Here is a 19,349-nt window from a genome sequence, read left to right on the forward strand (position 1 = left end):
TACAAAACATATTTTTGCATTTCTGTGCATCCTTGAAAATCGCTAATCTTTATCCAAAAAGGCCACGTTCTTTTTCTCCATGAACCTGCACATCATCTTCTCTCTTTTGTGGCACAATGCCAGGGCTTATGGCAGGGGAAAAGGTGTTGCAGTAGTCAAGTGTGTGGTGCAGGAATAATGACAAGGGAACCTGGGGAGCTTTGTGTTCACATTTCCCTTAAAAAGGGAACCGGACTGCAGTCAAGCGAACCAAACACAGACCACCTCTCAAGATGGTCTCAGTTCGCTTCGGGGGCTCTTTTGGGGGGTCTGAGTTACTTTGGAGTGTTCACACTGCACAAAAAAATTACGCAAACTGCACAGAGTTCACAAATTAGCTGAAAGGGACCAAGTATAAATACACCCTTAGGTACCTTACTGTGATTGTTTAATTTGACTATTTTAATTGAAAACAAAAACTGTTTCTTAGCAAAGACCAATTTCTCAAGCAATAATTTTACCAGGACTGTTTGGGAGTGGTCTGAGTGGGAAGAGGAAAACTGAAAATTAGCCTTATTGGCTGAGGTTTGGAACTCGATCTTATTCATCTAACTAACTTACCGCATGGTGATGTCACCATGTAAGGCAAAAACCAGTCAAAAAATGTATGGAAGTAATATATGGAAACTGTTTAGTGACACAAATAAGTGATTTAAAACATGTAATAAAAATGAGATCAGGATTTATTATCTCTGATATTGGATAGACACTTTGGAACAAACTTGTCGTGAATCTGTTATTCAATGTGTTTGTATGGGCTAATAGCAGTAATGCCAAATATAATTTTTATACTTATATATTTTTATACGTTATACAAGGGATCTTACAATTCCAAATCAAATGGCTAAATTATCCTTGGTATGACCTTCTCAAAACAACCCCCCCCTCCCCGGCTTAGACAGGGCTTAGAGTCTTTTGGGTTAAGCTTGAATGTCAATACATTTTGGCCATCTTCCTAATGTTTATGAGCTATAGAATGTGATATTTCATGTTCAGTTGATACCCAGTCACATACCAAGGACCCCATTCCTTACCTGCCTTTCAAATGCACCCACAATAAATCATCCTTTTCCCTCCCCTGTTATTCACTTTAGAATGATGACGAGAGCGCCAAGCCTGATAGCAAGAAGTCCAGACTTGAAGACAAATCCTCATCTCATCACAAGAACAGCAGCAAAGAGTGAGTGACTTTTTATTCAAACCATACCATCACATACTTAACTTCTGCAACCCAACATGAACATTGAATGCTAACATTGAAAACCACCCACACCAGGTCTAAGAGGGCAATGGAGGCCAAGGTGAAGGAAGAGCCGGTGCCCTCTCCCTCCATATCAGGGTCAGGAGGGCTGCAGAGAACACCCAAGGCAGAGCACCAGAGCCGCAAGCGGACGGTCAGCCAGTCTTCCACCTCCCTGTCCAGCGGAGCCAGCAGCGGCAAGGAGGGAGGCCACAGCACCAAGAGCAGCTCCACCTCCAAACACAGGAAGGGCGAGGACAAGCAGGGCAGGAGCAGCCGGGAGGGCAAGGTATGTGGGTGTGTCAGTCTAGTCTGCCTGTCCGTCTATGTGGGCTGCACACTGTCATGCTCTACTTATGACACCATTTTTATCCAAACTCGTGTGTACACACACACACACACACACACACACACACACACACACACACACACACACACTACTAGGGTGCCCTTTACCAGCTGCACTGAGCATTATTCTGGCTCAAGTGTCACACAATGTCCACCGACTGCAAATACATTTGGGAAGGACACAAATATAACATTTGTAGCTCACCACTTTCACCACTGCATGATTTGTTATTCCCAACACATCGTCACATAAAATAGCCCACTAAAATAGCCCACTAAAATAGCCCACTATTCCTATAGGAATAGGATTATAAACTTTGCTGTCTCTCCGCAGGAGAAATCCTCAAAGGGCTCTGATAACAAGCTTGCTGTGCCACGGCTCTCCTCGGACGGCTCAAAGTCCCTGAGATCAAAACTGCTGTTTGAGGACAGGTAAGAAGAGCCTCCTCTCCACTGTGGATAACCCACTGCCAGTCAGCATGTAGAGCTGCAGGGATAGGGTTGCCTGGGATATGGGGAATGGATGTGCCAGTGTAAAACAGAGATGACATACATTACCAGTTTAAAAGCTCAGTGGGAAGGGTCCGTCCACTTGCTATGGCGAAGAAACCTTGCGCATAGTTGTTTGGAGAGTATTGGGAACATTTGTATGTTATTTTTCTAAGATTGGGCATACAAGAAATGAATGCAATAACTGACTGGTGAACCTGTTCTTTTTCAGGGTTCACTCTGCGGATCACTACTTACAACAGGCCAAGAAACTTAAACACAATGCAGATGCACTGGTAAGAAACGGTTGTGTTAGCTCTAATGTGAAACAAGAGCATGTAGGGGTGAAAATGCTCTTTGGTTGATGAAATGTAATTTCCTTATTTTACCAAGACAAATATGACTATTCACGTTCTGAATTGTTCAGTGGGTTCTTTCTCTAACTTAGCATTATATCCAAAAAAGTCAGATTTTGTAACCTAATACATCCGATAATAAGCACCGAGCTCTAACATAGCGGTGTGGGTTTCTTGTAACAACTTTTGAAGGTTTTACAATTTGTGGTCGTCATCTTCAACGTTGTTTCTGTTGGTCGCAAAAAGCAAAATTAGCATGACACGAGCTGAATTAAATGTGAAAGGCTTTGAAAATGTAAACATAACATAATTGACCCATTGGTCAAAAGATGCGTTTTTGTTTGGACACCCTAGAGCAGGGGCATTCAACTCTTACCCTACAAGGTCCGGAGCCTGCTGGTTTTTGTTCTACCTGATTAATTGCACCCACCTGATGTCCCAGGTCCAAGTCAGTCCCTGATTTAGAGGGAAATAATGGAGGGGGAAAAAGCAGTGGAACTGGCTTTGAGATCCAGAGTTGAATATGAGGGCCTAGAGTATGACAACTGTTTTGTACGAAAAGCTATGGACTTTAGTCATTATTTTGGACACACTCTCTGGAATTGAACAGTTTAATGGTTTTACTGTTCAGTGCTTCTGCATCATCTTTTTGGGTCCTCTGGCTACTGAAAGTGGAGCAGCTAGATGAGCTATAATTGTCCACACTTGGTATCAATAATTCACCTGGGGATTATCATCAGATACACTTAGGTATCTCACTGTTCTTATTGGGAGACTGGATCCTGTCTAACCCTATTCTAAAGTATCCAGGGAAACCATCAAATATTTGTATTAAAAATCTACATAATACTCATGACATTTTAAGTCTGCCATGTTTATTACAACATTGCTTTCACAACAAGCATTGGTCATGAAGCGTTCCCCTTGCTACTAACTGTCTACTGTCTACAGTTTGCATAAGAGACGGTTTTCCTAATGTGTGTTGCTGCTGTGTGCAGATGGACCGGTTTGAGAAGGCTGTGTACTACCTGGATGCTGTGGTGTCCTTTATTGAGTGCGGAAACGCACTGGAGAAGAGTGCTCAGGAGGCTAAGTCCCCCTTCCCCATGTATGCCGAGACCGTGGAGCTCATCAAGTAAGAACAAATGGCTGTATTTCTCGACAACTTCTTTACGACATGTTTTAACATATTTTCAACATGATATCAGCTCTGCTTCTAGCTCCAAAGCAACTTTCCATTATTTTGTTTTACAAGCATTCCGCTACATCTGCAATAACATCTGCTAAATATGTGTATGTGACCAATAAAATGTGATATCAAATAGAAATTATCTTCATAGTAGCAATTACCTTTCATAAAGACACCACAGACCCAAAATTGCACAAATGGACAAATAATTAACTGAATTGACAGTATACCATAATATTATGAAACCTCTTAAGAGTGCTTGTGTGGCATTGCCAGACAGACCTACTGAGAACCAGTCATTAGTCTCTCACTCTCTTTCTCTCTCGGTCTCCGTCTGTGTGTATGTCTTAGGTACACTATGAAGTTAAAGAGCTACATGGCCCCAGACGCTACGTCAGCAGACAAACGGTTAGCCGTGTTGTGGTAGGTGTTCTGACTCATCACTCAATAGATTCCATTTAGAGCGTGTATGGACTTTAGTGTCATTGTGCCACTGCTCATTGAGTCACTCTGCTAAAGTTCATTCATCCCTCCCACTCCAGCCTGCGATGCCAGTCCCTCCTCTACCTGCGACTGTTCAAGCTGAGGAAGGAGAGTGCACTGAAATACTCTAAAACACTCACGGAGCACCTGAAGGTAATTTATTTTCCTTGGTACAAGTTCAGAGTTGTACCAGAAGAATCAGAACAATGACAGACATTCTTGTTACATTGCTTATGTTTATTTGTTTATAGCAAATTGCTCGTGTTTATTCTGCATTTCAATTTGCGTTTTTCAGAATTCTTTGAGTAACACCCAAGCGCCCTCTCCTGGAATGGGAAAGTAAGACATTTTCGTTGTTGTATGTCTTGAGACCAACAGTCTTCTTAAATGTATGTCACTTGTGAGGAAGTCAGAGTCATCAATTAATGGTCCAGACGTAATGCTGAATCATGGTGGAAAAATCTTGTTTTGAGCGGTTGTGATTCTCCTCTTACCATCCATCTGCATCTACCTTTGTCTTTCAGTAAAGCAGCTGGCATGCCCTCTCCAGTCTCTCCCAAGCTGTCCCCAGGTAGTACCGGTAGCTACTCGTCAGGCACATCCAGCGGCAGCTCCTCGGTCACCATTCCCCAACGCATCCACCAGATGGCTGCCAGCTACGTCCAGGTCACCTCCAACTTCCTCTATGCCACCGAGGTGTGGGACCAAGCAGAGCAGCTGGCCAAAGAGCAGAAAGGTACCTGACTCACTCCCTCTTATCAGCTTCATCAGCACAAGAAGAAACTAGACGGGGGGGGTCTCCTATATAGAATGCATATGTCAGTATTAGCCCAACTTCCAAGGTATCAATATCCTATCTAGTGCTTGTTTTAAGACGTTAGATTCAAAAAATGGAATACTACTATTAGATTGAAACTAACTCTGTAAGTGTAGAGCTGGCAAGCCATTCCTAGGCAAGAGGTCTCTGACTTAAGTGTTTACCTTGCTTACCCTGGCTGTGACCTGTCTATTTTGCAGAGTTCTTCACGGAGCTGGACAAGGTGATGGGCCCTCTGATCTTCAACACCAGCAGCATGACTGAACTGGTGCGCTTCACACGGCAGGGCCTACACTGGTTGCGGCTGGACGCTAAGCTCATTCCCTGAAGGATGCTATAACCCCCCCCATCCCCGCTGCCCCTCCATGCACACATGAACTATAACACTGTGTCCATTTTCTACACCAGCTTGCCAAAAACACTGAGCGATATTGAGCATCTTAGACCTACGACTATCCCACGGGGGAGGAGGATTAAGCTATCTGTACATACCACTATTAGTGGTCTTTGTCATATCTTTGGGTTGTGCAAAAGAAAGTCATTGTTCTATTTGGCACAACGCTTTTGCAGAATTATTTTAGATGAAATACACTTCTATAGGCTATAAGCACATTATTCACATTTGGCTTTTATTTATATATAGATTTTTTTTTTTACCAAAGTACTTCCTTCAAACCAAAGGTGCTTTAAAACTAAGGTTTGTCTCTTATCTTTTTTTGTGCCTTGTATCTGATCTACAGGAAACTAGAATATACCATGTGTTGAAATGCAGATCCAGCAAAGTTGTTGGGGATTTAAATGGTTTGATCAAATCAAATGTTTCAAATCAAATTTGGAGACATTTTAAGAGTTATTTCAGGCTTCCAAACGTGGCTTTTTGGAATAGTACTGGACTCTAGCTGTGATCAGTGGGTTGAAGACAGTCTTGATGGTGTGTGAAGTGACCGAGAGCTTGGTTTGCCTGACAGATATCACTGACGCATGCACACATTACTCTTAACAGTTGCCATTTGAAGGGGAGGTAGCGCACAGATGACCACATTTGGCGTTCGCCTGTGATACACCATTCAATTGATTTTGTTTAAGTTACTTTCATCGTTCTGAAGAACCATTTCCTATTTGTCAATGAGTTCTTCCTATGAAATCTAATTTGACTGTAGTTGCAAGGTTTTTTTGTTGGATGAATTGCCCAGAGAGATCATTCATTTCTAAACAAGGTGTTATTATTCTATTTGATTCCTTATAGGTTTGTACCGGAAAGGGTTGCTGTATTTTTCTAAGGCGCAGCAGGGTGTGGTTGGTATTGCAAATGTTATCCTTGAAACACAATGTAATTATTTGTATAGTTTCTTCAAAAATTGCCTGGCGAAAGCAGATACTTACTGCAAGGAAGGACATGAATGCACTTGCATTTTAAGACTACAATTCTTTTTATAGGTTATATAGCATACACATTGGTGGTGCTTATTAGCCATACATAGATCGAATTGTACGTACACGAGTGTTATATTCCAGTCACAAAGTACATGGCCAATATATATTTTATTTATGTACCAAGAAGTTGCTCTGTTCAAAGTTGTTCACTTTCAGATTGTTAGGCTTGAAATGCAAAGTATTTGTATTGAATATGAAACAGTCATACTTAATTTAATGTTTAAAAGTGGTTCCTGGGTTCTCTACATAGCGTAATAGTAATTTGTGTATTACAAAATATAGAAATGTAATCTATGGTCTATATTTATGGTACAGGTTAGATTGAGCTACTATAGTGGTAAACTGCCCTAATATTTATGTTATTTTGTATTGTCATTAGTTTTGCAACAAGGCAACAGAACAGTGAACTTGATGCATAAGTGGTATTGTATGATGAAGAGTTTTTTCCTATTAGCCCATGTATAATATACACATGCTGGAAACACTAGTACCTTTTTCTCATTGGCACCCTGGTCTTTAATTTTGGGAAACTGTTATTTCTTCTTGCACTCAGAGTAATGGAAGATGTTTTATCTATGCAGGATTTTTTAAGTAAAATCTTTGTAAATCATTTTTTTGGGGCTTTTAGTTTGAAATCAGGAATTTCCACTTTTTAATTGTTGGCCAAAACCTATTTTGTTTGACACAAATGTCCAATGCTTTTAGCTTATGCTTCATGCTTGTCCACTGATTTACTGGTATACATCTGTTTTTGTAACCAAACATGGATGGCTTAAGCCATTTTATACCTAAAGCTGGAGGCCACTTTTCGCAGATAGTTTTCTGGGTGTGTGTGTTCATGTAGCCATGTCTTCATACACTGGTAAACTTTTAAGTACAGCTGCAAGGCTTGTGTTCCATCCTATTCAGATGTACAAAAGATGACGATAATTTTAACATTTTTCACAAGGCTTTCACTCATATGTATTTGTTTTTCTGCCACTTTAGCTTGTCAACCATTTATTTTATTTTTTTTGGCTTTTACTGAATATTATTTTAAGTGTTTGGAAGATATTGTGTGGGTTGTTTGATACCATATTTCAATGTAAGTATAGTTAGTTATAACTTGAATAAATCCAGGGTAAAATGAAATGTTCTGACCTTCAATAGAAAGACTTAACACTTGCATGTCTCTATTTAAATACAAATATGTACAAATTGTATATAAAATATTTCTTTTAGGGTAAATTTCTACTACAGTTTAACATTTGTATTGAAATTAAGTTGTAAATACAATTTGAGATTATATGCACATTTTCTGAGCTTTTTTCTTCAAAAAATGTTAGATGACACTTGAGTCTCTGAACACTGTATATCAATATGTTTATTAATCATTTTTGTTACTGTATTGTATGCCTTGTCTCCTGCTTCACCAATGTCTGTCATTGTCATAAGCATTATCATCATTGATGTCTTTAGATCAAGTGCTAATATTTTCTTTTCTGTATTTGATATGGAGACATTTCAATCCATGCAATGTATATTGTTGATCAGATTGAATGGATGGATGTTGGTGTGAGATGTACAGTTGATCATAAGAAAACCGTCTCAGTTTCTACTTCACGTGAGAAAGCTCTAGCCCTTTTGAAATTGATCCGAGATGTCTTTTGAGATATGTCTGTATGTTAAGCAGTTGTAGAAGTTTATACAGTATGTTGTACTTATTTTTAACTGCCTCATCAGCATACAAAGTACAGTAGTTTTAATTGGGTTAGTTTTAAACTATTGATAACAGATGTATTATGGATGCAATATTAAGTAAAGGTACTCTTATGAGTTTGTTATTCAAACTTGGAATAACATGTAATTTAAAATCTCTTGTGAAGTATTACTTGTTACTAATGGGATTTATGAGTCTGTCCTGAATATAATTTGTATTTTGCTGTATTGAGAATAAAATATATATGGTTATGTTTAATTTACCTGTGGTTTCCAATACATTGTACCATTATGTCAATACACTTGGATGTAGATGTATTTAAGAATGTGATTTTGGTTGATTGTAGAAACCTCATTCATTGAACACAACACACAACACATTTTAAGACCGAGCCCTTAAATGGCTGCTGGCTTCTCTTAAGAAACCCCACATATCTGGAAATTCCCCCCATTTTTAAGGCTAGTCATACTGGCCCTTGTACCTGTTGTTCCAAGGCCTGAATTGCCACCCTGTGGACATGAATTGTAATGTCACTACATTGACTGTGTTTACCTTGGAACCAGTCTTGGAAACATTTTAAAATGCCAAGTGGGGTTTTCTGATCTGCTTGACAAAGTCCCCTGGTCATCTGAGGGGAAGTATCCCAAAACCGATCAACAGTAAAAAGAGCTGTATTCTGGAGTGACCATGCATCTGCATGGTTACTTTCTCTGTAAGTGGTTTAACAACATTGTTGGGTCCTCTGCAATAGAGCGTGTGCTTAACGATGCTAGGCCGTGCATTACTGAAACAAAGTAGTTTGTATAGCTCTAGTATGCAAAGGCTCTTAAAAATGATTAGCTACTTTCAACCCACATTGCACTGCTTGGGGAACATTAACCCTTTTGTGCCAAGGGAATAGACATTGATGTTCAGATTATATGCACACTTATTTCTTAAGGGCTTCCCTATTAAATAAAGATATCTTACAATTAAAGACAAGAAGACTGTAGTTGGCCTTTTGTTATGGTGTGTAAGAAACTTAGTTGCTTATTGTACAAACATTCCACAGGCATTTCTTAACCTGTCCGGTGACCTTCAGCTTGTATAACCTAGTTCTATGGGTTGGAGATTAATAACATTTAAACTCCCCTTTATGTTTGAATAAATAATTTGAAATAGGAGTTCAAATACAAGTCATCCTTAATGACTTGCAATCAATTTCTAAGGGGAATATTTCATACAAGGGCTAGAATTCGGAAAGCCCCGCCCACTCATCTGCCCATTGGTTGGGCTGGAATGCTATGCAATTCTATTACCTTTCAGACTTTTCTTCCTGTGTGGCCAAGGTAGCCATACGGGAAGCGTATTAGCTGTGTTCTTTCTCAAAGACCATTTGTTTCATATTTTCAATCAGGTGAAAGTTTTTCATTTTGAGTAAAAAATAACATTCATCTCACCTGAGCAACGCAAGGATTCGCAGATACCTTCAACGTCGAGCACCCAGGTATGTTTATTATTATGAAGTTTAGCTGGTGTATCGGTGTCGTACTCTCCACCAACCTGTTACAGTTTCGGTCCTCCTGGCCAGGAATAGTTTTGCCATTTAGGCTACTGACTATAAAACTGTAGGAGGGAGTGGGGTAAATTGAGCCAAAGGGTTAAATTCAGCCACCATTGTTTCTAGGAAACCATACGCAACATTAATCATTTGACCAAATATTTAAGAACAGGTCATCATTTCAAGGAGTCTGAAGGAAGAAACCACATGGAGAAAGTGGTAAACAAGTTAGGTTCAAAAAACAAATTTTCACCAAGTCAAGTTAATGTATTGTGTTAGAGGTTTCGTGATGCTTACATCTAAACCTAAGTAGATCATTTTAAATGTGCAATATGCAGAAATCACTCTGCCGTTTCCTGGTTGCAAAAATTTGAATAGTTCGCCTAATTTCAGTTTGTGAGAAAACAAGCATAGTGTAGAGGATCATTGTACCATCTAAACCGCTGTGAAATATATTTTCAATAACCAATGATATTGTATTTTCAGCTGTTTGAAGCTGGTGTAGAAAACCGAAAGTATAAGGACCAAAAATTTAACTTAATTATGGAAAGCATAGAAATAGTGCACATAGAACATATCTACCACTTCTTAGACTTGCTTTCATTGAAAATTACAGATCTGTAACTAACATTACTATGTGAATTTGGTATGGTTGCCCAAAAAAGTACACATTGCAGCTATTAGATTGTTCTATAAATCAGTTGGGGTCTCTAAGCTTCATTATGAGGTCCTAAACCTAGCATAAGTGTATCCTTAGCGTCAAAATGTTTGCCTTGGGTAAGTTGAGCCAATGGCCATGGGGTAAGCCCATAGCAAGTTTAGCAAATTTAAGTGTTTTCTTCCCAGGAATAATTCAAGGCATTATCATTGGAATATGAGGTAACAACAGGTCTTGGCCTATGTTTCAATTATTTATTTTTAAGTACAAAGTGTTTGTTAGGTGTTAAGCCTGTGTTGAATTGTGCTTAAAAGACAAAAAAGAAATTGTGTTGAATTGTGTTGAATTGTGTTTGGGAAGTAAAGATAGACATGGTTTTAAAAAGCTAGTGGTAATATTTTATTCAGTACAGAAATGTGTAGGTCAACTTATCCTGTCCCATTGGCTCAACTTAACCCATAAGTTGTGCCAAGAGAATACTTTTTTGGGCCAAGCTATGTTTTCAAAAGTATAATATTTACATGAATTCTGACTATTTCCAGGGATACACAACATCCTGAAATATATGTAGATACATCATCTTTGTTAGAAACAATACAATATTTCCCTTGACGGAGTGATGCTTAATGTAAAGAGACCCTATCGTTTGATAATAATTATCAAAATTGCACTTTTATTGTATCATTGTTTTCAAAATGCTTTATTTACTGAAAATATTTCCCAAACTGTATCTACATAAGTATAATGAAGCATTTTTGCTATTGTGATGTTTATTAAATAGTAAAATTACATAACTTCATAGTAATTGTAACCATCCAAGTACAACGTTTTGCTTTACACCTAGGCAGATGACTTAAAGTATTTCCAGATCTGCTAATGTGTCTGCTAATGGGACTGAGATTATAGCCTAATTGATCATGCTAAGGAAGTTGAGATCGATAATTGATTTCGCAAAGGAAGTTCTCAAGAGGCGTGTTTGTAAACCATCCGTAAGCAATATATTGATCTCCTTCACTATACCATTTAATAATTCTATGTATTATTAGTGTATAATACATGTATTGTATTTTCATGAGGCTATAACTAATATCATTTAACTATAGTGTAGACTAGTTCTGTAATGATGGGCCAGTCTATCAACATATCATGTCTCAAATTGAAGGAATGCTGTCACCTTAGATCTGGTTGAATAATGCAAGGAGAGCCTTTTAGACTAATGACTTTTGTATGTTTAATTTAAAGTGGGAACAAAAATGACACCCATTGTTCTGTGTTGTTTTGGGGGAAACCAGACACTGGGGTTTTGTCCTGTCGCTGAAACTAAATCACTCATGCGTGGTGAACACTGCCTCTCTGTGTCCTGTCCAGTCTGGCACGCTCAGCAGTGGTCAGGACACAACTCTGCACCCACAGGTCTGCCAGGGAATGCGTTTGCATACACACTTGCATGCAACACACACACTCATAGGCGAAACACATGCAGCATACTTCTCGTCCCCCACGCTATCTCTGGCACTTATTTTCTGTCGCATTCTCCCTCACCCTGACATTGTCCGTCTCACCACTACATACCTACATTATGCAGCAGCTCATCTTTCAAGTACAGTATTCTGTACTGTTGAGTAGGCCTATCATCTGAAAAGGCTGATCACCCTGAGTCAGTCAGTATTATGTCACAGTAGACTACATCTCCTGGAAGTACCTGAGAATTTCCAACTTGTTGTACTTCCCAGACTCAGTATGATGTGTTTTTGTATTAGGATTCATTAGGGATGTGCATCTTTCCTTTTCAAATTAAATAACATTTTCTTTGTTACATGTGCCAAATACAACAGATTTGTGAAGTGCTTACAAGCCCTTAACCAACAATGCAGAGTTAAAACTCTAGTAAATAAGAAAAATGTGCTAAATAAACTAACGAAAAAATAGTAACACAATAAAATAACGACGCTACACTATATACAAGGGGTACCGGTACTGAGTCAATGTGCAGGGGTACGGGTTAGTTGAGGTAATATGTACATGTGGGTAGGGGTAAAGTGGCTATGCATAGATAATTAACAGAGTAGCAGCAGCCTGTGAGGGAATGTGTGTGTGTGTGTGTCAGTGTGTGTGTCAGCTACCACTTGCAGCTGTACGCACTATCCTCTGTAGCGCCTTGTGGTCGAATGTCGAGCAATTGCCATACCAAGCGATGATGCAACCAGTCAGGGTGCTCTTGATGGAGCAGTAGAAGTTTTTGAGGACCTGATGTCCCATGCCAAATCTTTTCAGCCTCCTGAGGGGGAATAGGTGTTGTCGTGCCCTCTTCACAATTGTGTTGGTGTGTTTGGACCATAATATGCCCTTAGTGATGTGGACACCAAGGAACTTGGAAGCTCTCAACCCGCTCTCAAGACGATTCGATACGTACCTAGATTCATGGGCTCCCTCTAATGTTTGTTGCATAAACACATTCATTTTCCATTCTAAATTCATATCTGCTCCTGATGGAGCTCATGAGCTGGGCCTCTCTGAGCTGGGTCTGTCTGAGCTGACTTCTCTCTCTGTGTGATTGTGTGTGTGAGTGATGTACATGTCAGTGATGTATGTAGGCACCTGAGCTGAGCCATAAGGGAAACTGGGCATCTACCACCACACTCTCAGCTAAGCGGCCAATGTTTGCTTTTTGTCTCCCCACCTTTGATCTGAATTCACCATCATAATGTTTGAGCTATTCTTGTATCAATATATATACATTTTAAATTAGCTATGACATGGCCAATGAATATATAGCACAACTTTGGATTTCACCCCATCTCAAAATCAAATGGTTTAGACCGTTTGTCAATTTTTTTACAGATAACTTTTCTATCCTTGTTATGAAATTGTAAACTTTACCCTGTATATCTAAAAATTACCATCTACACTGATTGTTTAAAGCAAAACTACCAATACTATTGCTTATGGTGAACCTGAATATTCAAAATAAAATCGAATGTAGCCTAAGCCCCGATCAGCAGATAGGCTATAGCCAGATGTTTCGTTTCTCAGGCGGTAGCTTAAGCTACTTTATTCCGGTAAAACACCATTTTCAACAGCACATTTGATAACTATAACCTAGCGAATTACATTGGTTGTCACTCAACTAATAAAGCCTAATATTACGCAAGCCATTTTACAAACATTTGACTGATGAAGGTGACATGCGGCCTAACTCTCATTGGTCAGCACGCAAAGCAGGGCACAGTGCGCAGTTTGAGTAGGCTACTGATATTGCCTGGGTTGTTCGGCATGCAAAATGACTTGTTGATCAAAGACTCAACATAGTTACATGCTTAGTTCAACACTGAAGGAGAAGACACATCGGTTGTCACACAAGATGACGTATTTTCTGAAAGTAGAAAGAAAGTAGGCTATTATAAAACGTTTTAATCAATTTTATGGCTGATGCCTGCTACTTTTGGATCGGTTTGGGGTCCCACGGACCGATGCACTCACATCTTACAGGCTGACTACACCACTTGCGTCACGTGTGTGAGTGTTGCAAAATAAATTTAGAAATCTATGTTATTCAATTGTTGAACCCACACTGCTCACACGCGTCAACGAGCGTCTGCGTTGCCAAGGGCTAAAATAGATATCAGTTCTATTTCTGACGCAGATCTCGCTGCAAGTCCTGCTTCTCCCATCTCCTCATTGGTTATATCCACGTGGGTGACTGAAAGACGACTGAGGTCAGTGGCGGTAATGGACCTAATTTATGAAAGTTGCCAATCGCAATATAAAGTCAAGAGAAGAAAAAGCCTGGAAGGAAGAGTGATGACTAGAAACGATTCGGTTGACCGTTTTATGTGTGGATTAATTGGCGGAGTAGAGGACCTTGTGCATTTCAGGTAAAATAACAACTCAATGTTTATGTCCCAGGACAAATTAGCTAGCAACAGCAAGCTACCTAATAGGACAAATTAGCTAGCAAGTGCAAGCTAACTAGCTAAATTGCCATAAATGTTTAATGCTTTTCGACCTGTCCCCAAATTAATATAATTGGTTCAGAGTTTGTTTTGATATTTTAAACTGCGTGTCATGATCGCGTTTGCTGTGGAGGGACAAAATAAATGTTGGCGCACGATGGTGCATGCGCGCAGCCGGTTTGGGTTCCGTTTTAGAGCGTTTTCACATCTTAGAGCGTTTTTTTAGCTCTAATTCAATTCAGAGTTAGACTATTTGTTACATAGAGTTTTTTTCATATTGCCAAATGCCAAATGAACTAAAATTCATAACGAAAACCAAGTGTCCATGCAAGTCATTTGTTTATTGTCCAAAAATGCTCACATTAAATCAATTTATGATTTTCATGAAGCACCACTTGTGCAATTTTAGCATGTAAATCTTGGAGAGGCTAAAAAAATTAAGTGGGAAGCATGCCAGCAAAGACACTACACAACACTAACAATACATTAATTGCACTATAACGGTGACGAATGGTGCCCACAAACTGTTAGGGCCTACATAAAGCTGTCCCAACAGCAGCCCAAACATCTAACCACTGCTATATCTGGCTATCAGCGTAGCCTTGTCTGGCAGCGAAACAGTTCATTCAACCTCATTTACTGCCTTTAAAAAAAACATGGCTGACTTGCTTAAACAAATGGCGTTTCTAATGACAATTGAGATGTACAAACTATGGCATAAGGGGACGAGAAGCGGATAAGATTTCGATTAAGACATTAATGAGCGAGCTAGGACGGATGTAGTTAATATAACTATTTGTTTAGCACTTTTGAAATGTACAGCGACAGAATTCAGAACATTACAGTTTTCTACCTCTACACCAACTCAGAACCGTAGGATAAATAAAGGGGGCATATATCAGACAATGAAAGATCTTGCACTATTCAATGATTACATTTATCTAAAACAGGTTATAGGCGACATGTGCACCACCAAGTCAGAACAGTAGGTGAAATTAAGAGGGGTAAATAGACCAAATTATTAACGTGAGGCATATGGGCTACTAACATCTTACTACACAACATACACATATGTATATTGTAGCTAAGAAAGTAATACTATCTCCCTGGCATATTACATCATTTATGCGGCAGCATACATTACATTTTTGGACTCACCTTGTTGTGCAGGCGGTCCTTCGTGGGCAAATTTTGTCATCAAAGTCTGGCATCTGGATTGATGGTGCTTTCAAAACAACTTTCAAAACAAGCGTATTTTCCCAGTCAGAGATTGTTTATTCCTGAATTCCCAGTTAACTTGACTTCAGTGAGTTCAACACTTCTCAGTTCCGAGTTAAGTTGTTTTGAGCGTTGCACAAATCATGCTTAGTTGACAGCATGGCCAATGTTGAATTTTTATAATTTTAAACTTGGAAAATAGCCCATTAATCTGAGATTTGGGACCACACAGGCACTCCACTGAATAGCAGGCTAGTGATTGCTTTGCAATGCTTCCAGTTAGCCACTGTCACTGATTCCTTCCAAACCATTCCTTGTGGAATTTGCAATTTCCAATGATTGTGTAATGTTTATGTCCAATGGCCGATGAGCACCAATATCTTTTATCTATAATTTATCTTAATTATTTCTCTTCATATGACAAGGATTAAAAAGGATTGGCCAATAGATTTTCAACTTTTCATGATGATGACTGCTAGCTAAGATTTTGCAAAATATGTTGACATGATCAGTTCAATCAAAGCTACTGCACATATAACGTGATTAATTTTATCTGTGGCCAATGACCTTAAGCCTTCATGGATGGGCACTTCTAATGTAACTCTATGGCAGCACCGAAGGCGCTTGAATTTTCTAGCTCTACCCTTAGACTTGTCGGTGACGTAGTGTCCCCATGACTGACAGAACATTGAGCCAATCACGGCGCAACGCTCCATATTGTCTGCTGGCTTGCCCCACCACCACAGAAAGCACTGAGCTAGGCTGAAACACCTGCATTTTGGTGCTGCCTTACTCAAGAAAACAAAAAAGAGACGATGTTTGTATGCAGCTTTATTAACTCATGTATATATATATTTTTAATTGTTTGCAAACTGATATGTGACATGTATTAATGCATAAATAACATGCAAAACAGGCAAGCCCACAAATGTTTTGATTTATTATTTTGTGTGTCCCAATCTTCATATTACTTTCGCTTTGGTCTTCCAACAACATGCTGGAGGAAATAGCTGCTCTAACTGCTTCGTGAATAGGCTATGTCCCCAATCCCCTAATCTGCATTGGATGCGCTCATAAATACGCTGCTACTCACAGAATGTTTCAGACATATCAAGTTATGATGTTGTGTGCATTTCATCAAATGCGTGACTCTTGGTTCTCTCCTGTGTTTGGTCCGGACTGCCTTCTTACCTGCAGCGAACCGCACCACTGTACAAATTGAATCGGGCCGAGACCACCCTTTTTAAGCAAACCACAGTGTGTTGTTTAGTGCGGATAGTGTTCACACCAGTCCAAGCGAACCGAACTAAGGGGGTAAACGCACCAGAGTTTGGAAAAACCGCACCAAACCAATTTGGTGTGAAAACCACCCTAAACCATTCTTCTGCTGCCAAATTCACTACACGATTTACAGCCAAACCAGTAAGTCATGGCAAATGCCACAACAAAAGTCACTAAACCAACATAATTAGATGCACAAACACTGAGCGTCGCCTGGAGTACTTTTCCACTGTTGAACAGGGACCAGCCTCCATGTCAAATAGATCAGCTATTGTTCTGGAGGCCATAACAGCAGAGGCACGATTCATTTCAGTGCAGCAAGAGTTCGTATTTCATCATCCGGCATCAGTTTACCTAAAACACCCATGGCTCTACTCAAATTGTATAACCTACTCTAACCCTTCCCATTGTCCCTCTGTGAAAGAGTTAATGAAGTCACCGACACACATCTGTCACCGCTATCCTCTCCTACTAACTCATGACAGGGTGCAGTGTGCAATCAGAATGACAGGAAAACAGAAAACAAACAGATACATTAACAGTGGGTATGTATGGACACTGTAATTTGGTTATCCAGGCTGTGGTGGGTGTGAGTTACAGTTCGAGAGAGCAAAGATCACCTTTTGGCAATAGAGAGGAATGTAGATGTCTGCTTGTCTGTTAATCCTGTCCCATGTATAATGGACCGGGGTCCAGGGCTTTGATGACACGGTTGACACAATATTGATGTACTCATGGTATCACCTGACTGACATAAGGAGGAAAACAAAAGATAAGACAGTTTCAATAGTCCATTGGCAGAATTGTTTATGACAGTTGTTAAGAGTCCTCCACTAGCACTATAGAATTGGAAGTGGGATTTCTACTCATTTACATTTGAGTCATTTAGCAGACGCTGTTATCAATACCTCATGTCTCATTCGCAGTCAGTCGATTTGTGATGAACTCCTTAAATGGTTTGGTGAATAAATGTATTTGTAACTGATATCCAGAGTGGTCTTGTGTGTGGAGGCTTGATATCCAGAATCCTCTCACTTTCATGACCCATCACTGCAGGAATATGACAGACCCTAACAGTAGCTCCTGCTGATTGGCTTTGACACGGTGCAGTATGGGGGATCCCTCCAGCGTGCCGTGTTGAGTGTATCTCCCTGAGAGAGATTGGGACTGACAGAGGCCCGCTGGGGGAGACCAGAATGTCTGACATTCCATACACACTTGGCTGTGTGCACTAAGGCTTACTCCTGGGAGACGGGAGAAAGTCTACCACCACCTACAGTTCTCAGGCAGCACCGTGCTGCTCAAAAGTGTCAGTGTCTCATTGAAGAACCCCCCCCCCCTCCCATTTCTCTTCTCTCCTTTCCCCACCTTTAAGTTCCTCTTTGCAGTTGCAGTAGGGCCCAGGCCCTCATCCGGAGGAAAGCCATTGTATCTAGACCTGGCAATCAGTCAGTGGCTGTGAGTTATTTTCTGATCCCTTTTGTGAGAGAAATAAAAAGGGTTCTTAGGTATTTGTGGAATAGATCTAGATGGAGAAAACAAAGTCATCAGTGGTCAATACGAGACCTGGGGTGATGGACATGGGTCTATTTAGCATATGGTGTACCCAAAGGACCCTCCATGTGATCTGCATGGTCAAGCTTCTTGTGTCACGTGTGTCCACAGTGAAGGTCCGCATCTCATTTCACTGCAATGCAGCCCTCCTAGGACCTTGCTAATGGAGCCTGTAAAGCCTTCAACTGCCTCACTAACAGGTTCTACTCTTTGCCCACAACTAAACCAACTGAAATGGTCCGGACTTTGTTGATTACATTTTTTTAAACTTCAAAGCCCATGTCTCAGCCATTGTAATGTATTGAGAGGGCCGTGAGGTGGGAGCCAGTGTACTTCCCTACATGCTGGCAGTGGGGCCGCCAGGGGGAAGGTAAGTTTTCATAGGCTGTGATGAAAAGGCGTCCCTGAAGGCCTGTCACCAGGACTTTTGATAACTGAGGCTGAAATAATATGGTTGTCATATTAGCTCATAAAAGAGGCCTAATTCTCTCTTGCCCTATTTTTTTCTAAACTCATCACATTCTTCTCATCTGTTTTTCTCGCCTCTCTCTTGCGCTTTCTTTCCTTCATTCCAGGTTACAAAGTTCAGGCGGTGTTGCACTGTGGCAATGCTACAGGGCGAAGTTTAATCTCTGTGTGTTTTGTTTCCTAGCCTTCTCCCTCTAATTGGCTCCGCTCTGAATGAAGGAAATTGCTCTAATAGGTGGCCTTTGTGATCAGCCAAAATTAGCCACGCAAGGAGACTGCACACAACGGAGATTACAAATCACTTGACTCCTCAGAATGGTTATTACGGTTATGTATTTTTTAAAGCAGCCATTGTGTGGCTTGCAAGAGTTTAATTTAATCATGTGATGGTTTTACAATGGGAATCAATTGAGAATTTAGGACTACGGTTGGAGGTGGAAGTATAATTAAAGGAACAACGTTTACATTCTTTCAGGCCTCTGATTGCTTTATCGCTATGGAATAAGTCCTGTTGAAACAGCAGCCAACTGAGAGCATCAGAATCCCTGCTTATAGGCCTGGTCACAGCCCCGTGACGAGTCGC

General features: G+C 40.2%; 2 protein-coding genes across 6 annotated transcripts in view; both read left to right on the top strand.

Moving 5' to 3' along the window:
* The window catches only part of LOC111980376 (AF4/FMR2 family member 4), a 42,880-nt gene extending 34,528 nt beyond the window's left edge, over window positions 1-8,352 (top strand). For all 4 annotated transcript variants that reach the window (XM_024011100.1, XM_070449275.1, XM_024011099.3 and 1 more), the window contains 10 exons: window positions 1,134-1,219; window positions 1,316-1,568; window positions 1,962-2,059; window positions 2,349-2,412; window positions 3,471-3,607; window positions 4,013-4,084; window positions 4,204-4,297; window positions 4,440-4,483; window positions 4,669-4,880; window positions 5,162-8,352. In XM_024011100.1, the coding sequence (XP_023866868.1) occupies window positions 1,134-1,219; window positions 1,316-1,568; window positions 1,962-2,059; window positions 2,349-2,412; window positions 3,471-3,607; window positions 4,013-4,084; window positions 4,204-4,297; window positions 4,440-4,483; window positions 4,669-4,880; window positions 5,162-5,289 (1,188 nt within the window). In that variant the 3' untranslated portion in view covers window positions 5,290-8,352. The remainder of the gene's footprint in view (window positions 1-1,133; window positions 1,220-1,315; window positions 1,569-1,961; window positions 2,060-2,348; window positions 2,413-3,470; window positions 3,608-4,012; window positions 4,085-4,203; window positions 4,298-4,439; window positions 4,484-4,668; window positions 4,881-5,161) is intronic.
* Window positions 8,353-9,408: 1,056 nt separating this feature from the next.
* The window catches only part of LOC111980855 (protein Shroom1), a 37,191-nt gene continuing 27,250 nt past the window's right edge, over window positions 9,409-19,349 (top strand). For both annotated transcript variants that reach the window (XM_024011879.1, XM_024011881.1), the window contains exon 1: window positions 9,409-9,580. The gene's annotated coding sequence lies outside the window, so the exon portion shown is untranslated. The remainder of the gene's footprint in view (window positions 9,581-19,349) is intronic.

The sequence above is a fragment of the Salvelinus sp. IW2-2015 genome, linkage group LG20, assembly GCF_002910315.2.
Source record: "Salvelinus sp. IW2-2015 linkage group LG20, ASM291031v2, whole genome shotgun sequence".
Lineage (NCBI taxonomy): Eukaryota > Metazoa > Chordata > Actinopteri > Salmoniformes > Salmonidae > Salvelinus > Salvelinus sp. IW2-2015.